Below are 16,961 nucleotides of genomic sequence, written 5' to 3'. Positions count from 1 at the left end.
TAGATGACGAATAGCACAGTTTTCCGAATAAAAAAAAAGAAAATTAACCTCAGAAAATTAGTATAAGTCTAATAAACAGTTTTATTGCATTATTTTTCTGATTCTTAACGAATTATTCTCATTTTTCATAAAAACTTTGAACTTTTAAGTTGTACTATCTTTTCATTTCAAAATTTCCTTGGAATACGATTTTTTTGTAGTTGACGTACGATCATGCCTTTCTTTCATCTAGCAACCCTGATTACAAGACCCGAAACACGGGCGGCCATGATTGAGCTTCATGTGACGTCACATTTCACAAAATAAACAAAAACTATCTGTCAGGTTTCAAGTTACACTGTTTGACAGTTTCTTTGTTTGTTGAAATGTGACGTCACTGGACAAAATGTCACGTGACTAACCGTTTTTGCGCGAAATTTGAAATCAATGAAGAAAAATATGTTTTTTTTTTCAATTAAGTATAGTATAAAGCTTTTTCGAGAAAATAAAATATTTTAAGAGGTATAAAATAAGCGTCTAAGTATATTTTTTTAAATACTTATCCGAAAACTGTCAATTAGCCAATTCTACTTACGCTGTATGCGGTGAAGTGGACCATGAACGCCAAACTGATGATCACGACATTCTTGACGATGCGCCAGGTCTCTCTCGGCTTCAGGGGGTCAGCGAAGTCTTTCTGTAACTTCTCTTCTTTTGACATTATTACTCTCACTTTTAGTCACTTTATTACACTCTGTGTGACGAATCACAGTTGTTCACAATGGTCACAGTCACAGTCTATTATAAGCAATATGTTCACAGTTTACGTATATGTGTAGAGTTCACAATTTTGATTTTATTAATTTTGATTGTGATTTGTAGATTTACATCGGATGAATTTCACTACCTGACAGGGAACAATTCAATTACTTTGTGATCCCTAGTTTGCTTAAGACATTACAGGCTGATCTGATTGTCCGAACGTTAGATGATCCGTGCTGCGGAAGGCACGTTAAGCCGTTGGTCCCGGTTACTACTTACTTTGGCGGCTCAGTAATAACCCTGACAGGACTAGGGAGATTATGATTGATAGAGCGAATTACTGTACTTTACATCAAGATGGCAATTTAATTAAATTCAATTAAAAATCATTTATTTCGGACATTGTCCGTCTTACATTCACTCTAAAAACAATGAAATTAAAATTACATTATAAAACCAACACGAATGAGGAATAATTACTTAAGAATTTAAATACGCAATGATAACATGCCGCTACTTTATGTGCGTTTGAACTGCTTCAATTTAAGATTTGTTTCCAATAAACAATTTTGAATCCTCAATACCCTTATAACAATAATTACACTCACAGTGTGTATAATTACCATACTCACAAGAGCGTAATAATGTTGTGATGACCACAATATGTAATTACACAGACACCTACACATTTATAACAGAAGGCTAACTTCTAAATTATTTCCGTGTCAAAAACTACTCGTATTATCTGCATAACGTCATGCCTATACCACCGATGGGGTAGGCAGAGGTTAGTACAGTCATGAGCAATATAATGTACCCACTTTAGGACTCTGTCGCACTAACATATTTGACATTTAGTGAGACTTACAGTTCAAATTGTCAAAAAAGTTAATGTGACATGGTACCAAAGTGTATACATATTAAAGCTCGTGACCGTACCTATCCCAGGTAATTAAAAGACTATTCAAAACATGAATTCAAATTCATTTAAAGATGAAGTTGTTTCATTTAATCACCTTTTTACTTCACTAATTAAAATCAAGAGAGAAATAAAAGAAGAAACAACGCTAAGAATAGGTAAGTAAGATTAAAATTTTAAACATATTACTTCAATAAAATAGTTAATATGAAAACCCCCCCAACATAAAGCTGTGAAGGTATTATGGGGTTCCGTATAAAAACCGGCAGAAGTGGTTACTGTAATTTTGTAAACTAAACTCACAAAGACGTGACTAACTCCTTATACAGAACACTTACACTGTGTTCCAACTCGCACTTTACTGTTCTATTGTACCCAATCCAATGAACAACCATTTTTTTTTAAATATCACAAAGGCACGTCTCTGCCTTATGTACAAGCAGGTAAGTAACATTAGTTAGAAAAATGTTTGTTGACTTCTCCTAATTCATACAAATTCATCATCACTGCCTACAAGGTCCAGTGGTTGAGCGTTGGACTCACGATCCGGAGGCCCCGGGTTCGAATTCCGGTGAGGACATATCACAAACATCACTTTGTGATCCCTAGTTTGGTTAAGACTGATCACCTGATTGTCCGAAAGTAAGATGATCCGTGCTTCGGAAGGCACGTTAAGCCGTTGGTACCGGTTACTATTTACTGGTAAGTGAGTAATCGTTAGATTATTATTATTTTTTTCTTATAAAAACAATGTTACAAACATTTGGAATACAGACATCGGTAAACGTGCAAAAGTTTGTCTCGATGCCTGCATGATGATCCATGTCAGGGGCCTTTGGCGGCTCAATCACAACCCTGATACTCAGGTTGATGAGGCTGGTATTCCACCTCACAACCCACACGATAAGAAGAAGAATCATCACTGGCATCATGAATTGTATCAAATGAGTTTTGTACTAGCGCTTCAACCTTTACATAACGTATACTAATACCTTGTAGGATGTTTTTTCCATCCATTTGATAAGTGATATGTTGAAATAATGGGAATAATAAACTACAAATAAAGGATAACCAGTATTTACATTACGTAAAATAAACAAGAAGTGAAAGTTAAGCTTAAAGTGCACGACTTCTGCCCTCTGGTTATCCAACTATAAGGATGCAGTAAGCGTTTATTCAAGCAATGGTATAGAACTACCAATGACTTAGAAACAAAAATATACACACATGCATAAACGCGCCCCCGTAATTCCTAAAGCAACTGATTGGAAGACAACTTGCAGTCGCTCTTGATACGGGGTAAATATTACGAGGTCCTAAATAGTAGTATAGGAAAATCATAACATATAAAGCACTCACTTTCCGCCCGCGACTTAGTAAGTTGGAGTTTTTCCATCCCCTTTTCAGGCCCTTAGGGGGCTAATTCCGGGGTACAAACTATCCCATATTCTTAACTAGGTCTTAAACTATCTCTGTATCAAATTTAACCGAAATCGGTTCAGCGGTCAGCGGCATGAAAAGGTAACAGACAGACAGTTACATTCGCATTAGTGTGGATTAGTAAGTGAATTTTTGCTCCGATGATACCGTGGACATAAATTGACATACATTATGCCTCACGTTCGTTTTAAAGTCTTTCTGTAGCGAATGTAATAATTTAAGTCATTCTTCTGTGACGTACTCGTACGAGTTACGCTAGTAATTTGTGTAATTATACGCTGACTTGTTATTCAAATAAATATGTTGAAATAAGTAAAGACGTTACAGATTCGATTTAAAAGGATTGTAATTGATCTCCATTTCTCGTGTGGGTTGTAGATCAATGATCGACCTCATCAACCCTGGTGCCAGGGTTACTAACAAGCCGCCAAAGTCCCCTGATATGGCTCGTATAACGTCTACATACTTAAGTAATTAGTAGCCGGAACTAACGTGCCCGCCAAAGCACAGATCATCTTACTTTCGGACAATATGATCAGCCTGCAATATCCTAACCAAATTAAGGATGACATGGATGATATTTGTCGAACCCGGGACCTCAGGATCGTGAGACCAACGGTGACATTTGTTATTGGTTAATCACGTCAAATTCACTTCCCTAGAGACCATTATCCCTTTTTTTTCACAGGGTTCTTGTGGATTTGACAGGTCCAGGTTTTTACGGAAACGACTGCTGACCTAACCTTGTAACTTGAAGGGAAAACCAGCGAAAATATAGGTTAAGTCACATGCCTCCGAAAACACAATATATCAGAGGATTTTTCCGTCCTGTTTCCCGGCCAAGTATGTAGTTAATGTCATATGCGGAAAATTTAAAACAAATCACGTTAAAAAAATATACATATAAAAAAACGACAAGTTTTCCTTCGTCGTTAAGTAGCTACATAGTGTGATATCAACAAACGATTTTTTAGAAAAAAGCCTTCATAAGAACCTACAAACTGCCTGCACGTCAAAAATTAAGGTGAAAAATGATGCTGTTTCCGGTACACTCTATCTAAGGTTATACCTGTCATTTTCTTATCCGTCGAAAAGGAAAGGGACGGGTAATCTTTTTTTTTTTTTTTTTTTTTGACGTGACTTATTGTAGATTTGCCGCAGGTGGCATTAACTACTTGGCCGGACAAATGGGGAGCGCTGAAGGCTCTCACCCGAGACGGGTAATCGACAGGCATAAAATTAATGGAAAACACGTCAATTTTACACATCAAACGGATTGTAATTCTTTCATTTTAAAATTAACAGTTGTCAATTATCCGTCATTTTCTAAAAAAAAATTCCACTTGATATTAATTCAGAATAATGAGCTGAATCATCCCCCTCAGTATTTGTTATGATGTCACTTACACCCTGTATAAGTACATACAAGTAACCATACAAGTAGATAGGGAGTTAGTGTTAGGGACATCGTAACAAATACTGAGGGGGATGATTCTGAGTTGATATCGAGTGGATTTTCGTGTCGGAAAATTCATGATAATTTTAGTGATTTTTTTAAAATTATTTTCCGTTTCATAGTTTTGCGATGTAAGTACTTAGTCGTTACATGAGTCATGTCAGGGGCCTTTGGCGGCTTAATAGTAACCCTGACACCAGGGTTGATGAGATTGGTAATCCACCCACGCTATAGAAAAAGACGAAAAAATTCCACTAGATATCAACTCAGAATCATGGCCTGAATCATCCCTCAAAGTTTTCGTTACGATGTCAGTAACACCCTGTATAAACTCGATAAACATGTATCGCGACTTGTGCGAGAACGTAGCACGATAAATTAACCAGCATTTGGCCTTATCATTATCTCAAGGGCAGGGTCATCATACCTTCAACTGACATGAGGAAAGTCACACGCTTGTAGACATACCTTTTATACGTTTATCTTTATAAGTACCGGAAGATATATGTACCGATATACTTACACTATTTATTTAGATAAACGGAAATTATACGTGTGTAGAAGTCAGTTGGCTTAGAGATTAGGTTGAGATGAAGGTATGGCGTACGCTGCGGGCTACCTACTCCACTTGTAATTTCAATTGGAGGACGTCGGAGGTTTCAATATTTTTGTTTTGTAAAATCTCCCTTATTTTGAATTCTATATAATAGAGTAGGTAAGTAGTGGCGGTGTAGTTAGTTAGTTGAGTAGTTTATTGTTGTTTCAGAACACAAAAATAACACAAGGTGTTTTATGAGAATTTATAACTCTCTGAAAGTATTAATGACAATTGTTCCTCGTTCCAAACATTGGGTCTTCCTGCTTGTTCACTCTACAAAACTAAAGTGAGAAAATGCAATGATTGATGAAAGCAATGCAATCCAATACAAATATACTTTATTGCACATAACATATATTATTCTGTACTTTATTCACTAAGTAACATAGTTACACTTTAAATCGTCTTTTTATCCATAACGGACGTCTCCTCCGCCTAATACTATAGCTCCTCACAACCTGCACCAACCAACCGTTCCCACAGGACACTTTGTTTAACCTATGGTTTTATTAAAAAAGGAAGAAACTCTTTGTTCATTGTATCTGACCAAACAAGGTTTAATAGTAGTAGATAGGCACTATGAATTAAGCTATCTGAATCCACAGATAACTAAGTAACTAAGGCATTATCCAAAATATGACGTAGATGGCCTTGTAGTCGTAAGGAGCCATTTACAATAACCGTATCGTAAAAGATGTTTGGATAATAGAGTACAAACACTATGTACAATGTAACATGGGTTAAAGACTTAAGAATCACGTTAAGTCATAAAATCCGTAAGATTTGCGCAAATCGAATGTACCTACAAAAGAATACGACTTAGTTGTTCCTACTTTACAGTTTACTTATTTTTACATGACTTTTTCTTTTGGGGCTTATGCCGTCGTCTATATTACCTGTCTTTAGACACCCAAAGATCTGCACGCACACATTTTTTTTGTCCTAGTATCCCTGCCACAAAAGAAAAGCAGGGTCATTGGTATACAAACATAGCTTACGTGCTCCTACTTAAATTCTAGGCCTATACTTTTTTTGGGCCCTACACTCTCACGAGTGGGTACCCACCCATTTGGGTGTAATGACCATCATATAGTAAATAAAACACACATAATTATCACGCCTATTTCTCGTTGGGGAATCTAGACACGCGGGAGCGCAGCCAGCCAAGTTCAGCAAGTAACAGAACTGGCGAGCAGCACCGTGTGTAATATTACACGAACCATTTGAAGCCACTTATGACCCCCTCATAACGTGTCTTTGGCTCATGTATTGAGACTAGCGGGATACATATGTGCTCTAAATTTCATAAACACAACTCAAACGGTTATTTAGATATTATCGTAGTAACGTTATATTAAGTTATAAGAAGAAATTATATTGTATGTAGTTATAAAAAAAAATCAGGACTGAACATTGAACTTGGCTCTCATTTCACATTTATGTTTTTGTTGTACCACTCACTACTTTAGACACCACCTTCGCTTCCTCCAATCTCAACGAACACTTCATGCACGCTCGCCAGATTAGAGTAGGTACCCTTGACCTGGCCTTTGTTAAAAACATTCTGGACCTGAATGCGTTATGTACGCCTAGCCTTCCTCTACCACCGGTACCATTTACACCCACATCATGAATCTTTTTCGTAAGTAAGTCTACTTTCATTCATATTCATTCTCTTCATTTACTTATAGTAAATAATAACAATTGTATTTTGGAGCCTGGAGCCGTGGTAGCCCAGTTGGTAGAACGCTTGCCTCTAACATTGAGATCGCGGGTTCGAATTTATGTTTGGATCATAAATTATCACGTACTCAGCGGTAAAGGAAAACATCGTGAGGGAACCCACATTCCCGAGAAATACATTTTCGGATTGACGTATGTGACCTAACCTGTAGGCTGGTTTCCCCTTCGCGGTTGGAAGGTCAGACAGGCAGTCGCTTCTGTAAAAAATCGGACCTGTCAAATCTTCAGGTTAGGTAAGCGTATCCTGTAAAAAACGGGATAACGCTAGGGAGATGATGAATAACAATTGGATTTTCTTTTTACTTCCTACAGAAGTAGGAGTATTAATCTATGTACAAAGTAATCGCCCTTCATGGCTTAGTAATCACAATTACCACACTCGTTGCCCATGCGTGTGTAAATCAAACACTTTGGCATTTGCAGCTTCGTCCGACCTTACCGCACCTTACCAATCTAGTGGCAGGTTGTCTGGTAGCTATAATTTCTATCGGACAACTAAATAGTTAGTTATTACACTACCAATTAGGACGGTTACTATGCATGACGGGCCCTTGCATGCTTGTGTCGTTTCTACTAGGTTACTTAAGACACTCACTGTTTACAAAATAAATAAAAATCATAGCTGGAAACCAAAACTTTTTAAGGTGAATTTATTAAGTACATAATTGCATGCTTGTAAATATGGATAAATGTATATTGTTATTATTTCAATAAAACACACATTTTTCAAATCCCGGTATACCGGTATTGTTCTGGGGGCAATAACGAAAATACCGGGTTTGAAAATTGGTCCGGAATTGCGATTCCCGATTGCCATCCCTAGCGCTCGGATCCGAGCGGTAGGCGCCGCTACAATAGCCCCGCCCCACTCGGATCCGAGCAGGGAGCGAGGAATGTGTTAATTTATATATAACCTTTAGGTTGTAGACCTCTAAACGTTTGTTTATTTTGAATAGACATTTCTAAGTGTCTCCATAATAGACAGACACGACAAGGTTGAGTACGATCTACTCTGAACCGGCGTACGTGTTAAACGATTGATTAATGTAGAGGAAGCAAGAGAAATGTGACAGGATCGAAGCAAACAGAATTCCAAAGTCTCTGCTTAACCCGGTGGGAAATAGGCGTGTGTTTATGTATGTATGTTATGTATGTTCTCTATAACTGAATGTGCCTAAAATAGTCCATAATAATCAGAGTAAGCTTTATTTCTCTTTACTAACATCCAGTCATTTACGGATTAAATGGGTAGTCGTCCATAGTCGTTTGGTTCTCTCTCGCATAGAAAATGTCATTTGCAACATTTTGGGACCAAATTACCCCTTCATGCTTCGTTCCGAGTAAACTGGCCCAGTGTCATAAAACCATTCAGGTGAGTTGACTATAAAAAATAAAAAGTGTATACTTGCCACCTAACCGATATCGTGGGCGACTGGCGATTCTCCCAGGACGATAAGCAGTTAAAAAGATTGTAATTTTTTCCTTTTATACTATTTAGGGTTGTTACAACTAGTCAAATCAATTACTTTTTACTAAACGTCAACACATGAAATTACTATGGAATTTGTATGAAAAAAAAACAAAAAAAACAACCCATGACGTCATAAAAAACGTGACAAAATGTCGCACTTATTATAAAATTTTTGCTTCCGGCCAAGTAGTTAATGTCATCTGCGGCAAATCTACAATGTCAAAAAAAATAATTCTTTACTAAAATTCATAAATACTTAAGTTAAATAGAAAAAGAAGGAATTGTTAGTGTCACCTCTAGATCTGTCTTTATTTAGTAATCAGAATTTCGTAATTTATCTTCGAAGTAGGAAACTACCCAATGTATAAGTATTCTAAGTTTACCTTCCTGACCATGACGAATTAGCATCTCAAGAGTTATCTTAATCTTATGTTTAGATAATAAGTAAAAAATGTCTGGTCTGTCTACGAGTTAGTACGAGCAATTTAAATGTAGATTTAGGTCGGAATCTTTGTATGATTAGATTAAGGTGGTTTTAGACACTCGTTTACTTGTGCATCGTAGGTTTATCCACCTATTCAGAAAGAAGAAATGTAAATATGATACTATTAAGTACTTTCCGTGAATACCTATTTATTTATTTATTCATGGCATAAGAAAATAAAAGGTTACAAATGTGGGTAATAACTAGATTGAAACCCAAAACGTGTACACGGCATAGTTAGGAAATTTTGTAACGAGAGGTTAGTGGCAGTTAAATGCTAAAAAGTGGTTAAGCCTATTGAAACCTATTGAAATTATGTCTTTTTACCTACCTAAAAACATTTATAATTGTATGTGGAAGTTTGTAATGGCCTTCCAATTTATATAAGTACTTACTTAAGTTTTATTAATACTATTAAGACGCTGTAAATTTCCCAAATAAATAAAATAAAATAAATAAAAATAAAATAGTTTTGTAACACAAAACCAGAAAGTTATAATTCATTTATTTTCTTACAAATAAAAAAATATTATGATTCCATGGAATCACAACATATTTAAAATGTAAACTAGCGAAACTTACCGAAGATTCCGAAGGCCAGTCTTTCATAAATAACATGCTAAATACTTCCCGGTTGTATTATTAATGTTAAGTATAATTAAGATTCAACATCCTAATGCTACGTTCATTACAAAAAAAACAAATCTATTTTAAAAATGTAATATCATTCCGGACATGCAATAGGTACTTATAGAATACTAGATTAAGATTCACGTAGTTTTAATCATGATAATAATAACGATCACGAACGTGTTATAAGCAAAGTTTAGCCATTAATGTTTAGAAAACAAACGCGCACTGCAGGGCTACCATGGACTACGTGATAAAATTTTCGATTGATTCGATAATTTTTGTCGAAATCGATAAGTTTTTTTGACAGAACGACTTGACTTATTTGGGTTCACATATTAGCAGCAATCGACAAATAGACATAATTATATCGTCACAATCGATAAAATGAAAATTTTATCACTTTGCGCATGTTAGCCCTACTGAAAGTGCAAAACAAGAAAATGTTATGTTTGTTTAGCCGCATAGTCATTACATTAGGCACGCATACGCATAGTCGATAGCCATGGTAGTATTTTAGGTTGCTATAAGGGTTGCTCGCTCACTGGTAAAACCACAACCCGTCCTTTTACTTTGCTGTCGTGAAAAAGTCGGGTAAAAAAGTGGCTTTAAACTGTTTAAAAAAAAACAGAATTCACCTTAATTCTTTTGAAAGACAGGCCTAACTAAATAACTATGATAAAAAATAGTCAATAACATTAGATAGAAAAGAATCGATCAACCTAATATCGACTGATACATCACTATGCTCATAAACGTCACAACATTAGCTTACGTACTTTGACAGATCTAATAGGCTACCTGACTATTACCTAGTCAAATGAGAAACTTTTTACGAAACGTCAAAACGAAAGTTTTCTTTGGAGTTTGTATGGAATTACTGTCCTGTGACGTCATCAATAAAAACAGTCAAACGTCGTACTCATTGTTACTCAATTCGTAATTAAAATTCGAATATACTTAAGTTGAAAAGTAAAATGAGATAGATTTTGGATTACCTTAGACTGCCTGCTTTTTTTAAATTTAACTTTGAACCAGTAAAATACCTAATTGTTACCGCACATTGAAACGATTGTAAAATATTATCTTATTGAAATATAAAATCACTATAGTACTGAACTGGGGGGTTAAAAAGGTCACATCGGAACATTTTTTTTTATATATTTTTGACGTGACTTATTGCACTTAGATTTGCCGCAGAGCCCGCAGATGACATTAACTACTTGGCTGGAATCGAATCAATTCATCTAAGAAAGCAATATTGCAATTTGACATTTGCGCATATAAAAGTAAGTGCGCAACAGCAAACAAATGTCAAATAGCAATATTGCTTTCTTAGATGAATTGCTTAAATACAATACAAAATACAAAAACTCTTCATTGCACTTGAATCACATTAAAAATACATTAGTATTATAATTAAATTGGTAGTACAACAGGCGGCCTTATTGCTAAGGTAGCAATCTCTTCCAGGCAACCTTTTTTGCTTCGGCCATTTTAACCCCCCTGGTCGTTCTGTTTAATAATAGGTATCTATACCAACACCTAACACCACTAAGCAACGCGCAACGGATTCAACCCTATAACCTAAAGAATTAGACTAATGAATGTATACCATCATAACACGGAACTAGAGTAACCGATTTTTTACAGCTATAGGTTAATTAAGATTGGTAATGGCTCTGATCTGCAACCGGAAGACGGAAGACGGACCTTGACCAGAAGCTTTATTAACCTTTTAATCCGACCTCTGATTTAGAAAATAGCGTGAAATTTAACTGCGTAAGGGTTCCGCAACATTAATTAATTGGGTGACCAAATTAAGGAAATAGGCGTGTGTTTATGTATGTATTATGTAAGTAATTGGGTGAATCCGTAAAAGTAGTTTGTTAAACTCAACGCCTGCAGATTTCTGTGTGAACGCGTGCATATAGGTATACATACAAGTACTGCTAAGACAAATGCCGATTACTCACTACTTAATTTGTGTATTTATTTTAATTCGTATTTTGTATTATTAATTATAAAAAAATGTTTTTCTTATTATTTTTTTTATGAAAATAAGTTTCTATTTCAAATTTGGAAGAAACTTAGATAGAGTTTCAAAGAATCTTCGTGATGTTGCGTTTTGATTTTGTTATTTGTTTGCATTGCGCACTTACTTTTATATGCCCAAATGTCAAATTGCAATATTGCTTTCTTAGATGAATTGCTTCGATGTGGCCATTTTAACCCCCAAGTACGTGTAAAAGTAAGTATCAATTAAAGAAAGTAATGTCTGTAATTAGTTAAATGAGTGACAGTAAAATAGAAGTACTTAAGTCTATTGTGCGTCAATAATAATTGTATCCTAATAAAGGGAAGGTCTTATGAATAGTCAATCATAAGCGTGGGAAATGGCTTTTCTTTAGAATACAATAGTTAGTAGGTATCATTCCAATAATTTTATTCTTACTCCTATATTATAGGGTAGTTTCCAACTAGTCCAATCGGTTACTTTTTACTAAAAGTCACAACACGGAATTACTATGGAATTTGCAGGAAAAAGCACACTATGACGTCATAGAAAACCGTGATAAAATGTCGGACTAATTTTTGCGTTAATATAAGTTAAATAGAAAAAAGAAAAAGTTTTTCGTTAGTTTTAGATCTGTCTTGATTTAGTAATCAGAATTTCATAAATTATCATGAACCTAGTACATGACCCAATTATTAAATACTTAGTAGAAATAATTTAGCAATATTTAAAACTTTTCTAAGCACACGATAGGACCCTTATTATACTTACTTACCTAACAACAGTTTTTTTTTTTTTATTAAAACTTGTTACTCATTTTAATACCCGGCTCCATGATTTGAATATTAAAATTATTATCTATTAGTTTAGATTTTTTGCCAATTAAGTACTTACTTTATCTTAACTGAGGAAATGCGCATGTTTTTCCACTAATAAATTAGTATTCGTTTACGTAAAACATCGTATGACATTTTAGATTTAAAAATTGTTTTGTAGCATAAAAACGTGATTAATTTTAATAACGCAACTTTATTAGGTAGATATAAAAAATGTGTGTGTCGTCGGTCCTATTTTTAAGACCAGTTATTGGCCCCGATTCCTGCAGACACATCCTAATTTTATTTTAAGTTATAAGTAGGAAAAGGGTAGGGAGATTGACAACAGTTAATTTTAAAATGAATGAATAATCCGGGCGAAATAAATAGGCATCTCGCTGATATCGCAATCCGTTTCACGTGTGCTGTCAGCTTAATTCTGTAGGGTTATTGGCAAATATAAAAATGTGGGAGATGTTTTTAAATTTCTGTGTGTGTGTGTGTGTTTCATAAAATGTTATTCCTGTCAAATACCCGTCCCTTTCCTTTTCGGCGGATAAGTGAATGACAGGTACCTATAACTTAAAATAAAATTAGATGGCGTGTACTGAAATCAGCACCATCGCTTAATTTTCTATTGACTATATATTCTATTACTATCTATCCTTCACCCCCATTGTCATCAATATCAGTGACTATCAGTGACAAAGATAGACCTTTGGTATTTTGGAGTGTTATACTTTTAAAATCACACAAGGAAAACTGTATTGCTACAAATGCGTGAATGCATCTAATACACGTAGGAAAACGTTTTGAATTCACGCACGTACGATTTCAGATGTAATTCGAAATACCTTTACTTTTAAATAACATATAAACTTTATAGTCCTTATGAATACGAGGGTACGGTTGAAGTCGCCTATTTTTCAACAGCTATCACCGCATTACAGTGGCACAATATAATAATGTTTAATAATTAGCAGAAGTTACTAGCGTAACAATTTGCTTTGTTTTATAAACTTAAGGAATTCTCTACTGATCAATTAGGTACGTAGGTAAGTACATAAAATTATGTACCTATTCTAAGGCTAAAGTATAGGTACTATCCATAAGTATACTAGGAATAGGAACCAAACATATAATCACTACGTAGAACCCTTCCTACGAAACGACTAACTTTACTCTGTGAATCGTGGGTACTTACTAAGTTCATCTTGCGATGGATGTATCTCTGACTGGCCCATTGGGATATAGTCTTGAGATGTGATGTTATGTTATGTTATGTTAGTACTTTTAGACCGCAAATAAGGTAAATTATTATCATTCCTCGGTACCTGCCACGCCACTTAAAATTCACCAGAGGACATAACCGGTCAAAAACTTGATGAAAATTGTCATTGAACTGGGTATTACTACAAAATACGTAGGTAATAAAATAAATTGTCCTTCACTGGACATGTGAGCAAACAAAAAACAGAATGCATTCCTGTAATAATAATAAATATACTATATTGAACACACAGGACACATCATACAGAAAAGCAAGCAAAACGGAGGACAGGCACAACAGGCGGCTTTATTGTTATAGCAGCATTTTCTTCCAGCGAACCTTTGGGTACAGGAAACATAAGAACAGATATACGTGTAGTAGTGGATTCGTGCGTTAGTGCCTAACTTCCCGAGTATGTCGTAAAAACCGACTGAGGGTTTGGGTCTTTTTTTTAAATGATGGGTCATGTTATGGGCGATGGGATGATCACAGTGGTGAATCACATCATCTTAAGACTTCGTGTCAAAAATGGCTGCAAATTGACTTCTGATTACTTGTGGCTCTACCAAAGAATTTACATAGTACTAGTTGCTCTACCTCCCGGAGATTATGTACGGGCACACACACCTGTGACACACGGTACAAAAATCTCAATCTAACATATGCTGCCTAACGCGTAAGCGTAAGAGCATGTAAAATATAGCCCGCGCGCTCTCCTTTACTCCTTAGCGGTTTACGGCCATTTCAGAAAGTAAGACCCCAGAAGCATAGAATAAGGAATAATAAATACTACCAGAAGTGACGTCGGTGGAGCGAGGTCGGCATCGGAAAAACCCTAACGCCCATTTTGTATGGGAACCGCTGTCGCCGCCGGTTCAACCCCACTCTCTTTTACTACTACTCCTGCAAACAGATAACTACGTTCGTCTACTGCTTTTCGAATTCCATAGCCACTTTACCGGCAATGTAAGTATATTTTATGTGATACGCTGCAATTTTATCATTACTTTTCATAAAATACTGTATACAAAAGTAATGTTTTGATAAATAGCCGGTCATACTAAGGTTTTTAGCATTCTTGTGATAAGGAGAGAGCTCCTTGAATGATAATAGGTATTTGTTTTTTTTTTCCCTGCATATTATACTGCACAAGACGACCTTTTAATATATTTTCGCGGAGCTCCGTGCAATGTAAAGTTTGCAGACGAGTAGAGTGCAAATTTGAAGTATGAATAATTTGCTCATACTTGTATGGCGCGCGTTTCGCACTCACAGGCTTTTTCTTCAGCAGGGCGGAGAGTTTCCGTTCTATTATGTAGTTATTCTATGCTACGGGCATGAGCTTATGTCAGTTTGGTATATTACTAACTCCACTACTTATAACGAAATACAACATTTAGTTTCTTATTCTCAAATGTAAGATTTGTAATCTCATAATTCTTATGTACTTACCCAGTCGGATTTTACGGTCGGGATTAGCTTCTAGATTATTTCGGCTCAAGGATATTCAGACGAAAATACTCGGAAATTTTTCCTAAGTTATCTAATTGTACCTGTGAACCTGTATCCCATCGTTTCATCTGCTTTTCATTATTTAGGAATATGGGGGTTACAATGTGATTTGTCGTGAGGGTGGTGTAACTCCATACCCCCCTCCAGTTGACTGAGAAAGAAGGCCTATTCCTGGACATATAGGTGGTATACTGGCTGGTTACTTTTTATCTAGAAGATATGAATGCATAAGATGGGATTAGCTGTCTTGGAACTGATATTAGGTAGCCAAATTACTTAATAGAATAACAGTAAGTTTTTTTTTAAAAAAAAGGACGTCTATGGCCCTTTGCCGAGGTTTTTATTGCAGCTTCTTTTCCCCAGCTATACAGGTTATGAGAAGCTGCAGTAATTTTAGAGGATGAAGCGTTCTTTATGTAAAAAAGAACGATTCAAAGTGTAACTACGTTACAGATATTTTTAAATTTGAAGTACTACCTATGCTTTGGTATTGGTTGTCATACTCCGATTATAGTTTAATTGGATAGCCGTCAGAACAATAAGTACATTCGTGGATACATTTTACTGTCCTTCTGACAGATGAAATAAGATACCTACATATTTAACGAAGTCTCTATATAAGTAAGTACATAGATAATCTCAATAGATAAATCAGCAGTTGTGAAATAATCGAAAGGTGTTTTATTTCAATTCTTGGTCGCTGATTGCGGCGCCTACATACAGGGTGTTAGTGACATTATAACGAATACTGAGGGGGATGATTCAGACCATTATTCTGAATCGGAATCATGGCCTGAATCATCCCTCAAATCTTTCGTTACGATGTCACTAACATTCTGTATAATATGTGAAGTAGGTATAGAATTAAAACCAACGTAATTAAATATCATATCTGTAAATGCCTAATGGAGAAGGTAGAGCCATAAATGACAACCTGGTGTGACCACGAGTCCGGAGGGTATTTTACACGTAAATACATAATTAGCCTTATCTGTTCTGTCATTTTACCTCATATTCAGTTATTGTAAGCTATTGTAATCTACTATTTTCCGTGCACGAACACTAATCAGTGTCATTATGATATTTAAGAAATGATTTAAGCATATATTATTTTGAAAGGCAGATCGATATAAAGTTTTCCACAATAATAATCGTAAACATATAATATCATTTGCTTAAAAGTTAAAAATAATTGCATTAGTAAATCACCTGCACCCAGACCGCGGAATAAAATATACAAGCGACAACTGTATGGTGCGCGCGCGCAACTTCCTGCGCGGAACTCGTCTCGCTAACTGAATGAACCGTGGATTAAGTAGATAATTTCTGAACGTCGGCCTCAGATCATCTCCATAAGGCGCCATTTGTACTTGAAATAATTGGTACCTATTGCAAATACTTACTCGTGGAGATAGTAGAATGTAGTGTAAGTACATACATACGTAAAGTCATGCCCGTGATACCTATTAGGGTAGGTAGAGAGGGGCAACTTGGCCTTTACTGACACGAAGTTCTAAAGGATTCGGAAGGTGGTTCTAAAGGTTCGGGTTGGGGTCCGAATACTTTTTCGATAAAATTTTCACTTTACAAAGATGAATATAATGAACCATTATGTTGACAGGTGATTAGTGAGGAGAATTATAGAGTTGCCAAACCCCCCTACTTACTCCCTATCACCCCTACAACCTACCTAGGTTAAGTACCTTCAACACCGCTTTCATTTCATTTCTGACGATTTCTGGTATCAACTCGTAAAATGAGTAGGCGAAGAGCAAATTCTAACAAGCTAAGTTGAAATCCTGTAAGTTGAATAACATATTTTCTTTGTAAAAACCCTCTACTAAATAAAGTATCTTTAGTATCAA

The 16,961-nt window shown here is 35.7% G+C and overlaps 1 protein-coding gene across 2 annotated transcripts in view; it reads right to left on the bottom strand.

The window, feature by feature from the left end:
- The window catches only part of LOC126372078 (UNC93-like protein), a 32,659-nt gene extending 16,254 nt beyond the window's left edge, over positions 1-16,405 (bottom strand). Inside the window, exons 1-2 of one of the 2 annotated variants that reach the window (XM_050017617.1) lie at positions 16,306-16,405; positions 575-886 (exon numbers count right to left, since the gene is read on the bottom strand). In XM_050017617.1, coding sequence (XP_049873574.1) covers positions 575-700 — 126 coding nt within the window. In that variant the 5' untranslated portion in view covers positions 701-886; positions 16,306-16,405. The remainder of the gene's footprint in view (positions 1-574; positions 887-16,305) is intronic. The other variant, XM_050017618.1, reaches the window with a different exon arrangement.
- Positions 16,406-16,961: the final 556 nt, after the last annotated feature.

Source organism: Pectinophora gossypiella, chromosome 13 (genome assembly GCF_024362695.1).
Source record: "Pectinophora gossypiella chromosome 13, ilPecGoss1.1, whole genome shotgun sequence".
In the NCBI taxonomy this organism is placed as follows: Eukaryota; Metazoa; Arthropoda; class Insecta; order Lepidoptera; family Gelechiidae; genus Pectinophora; species Pectinophora gossypiella.
The sequence above is the reverse complement of the archived record's forward strand: the minus strand, read 5'-3'. Positions and strand labels throughout refer to the sequence as shown.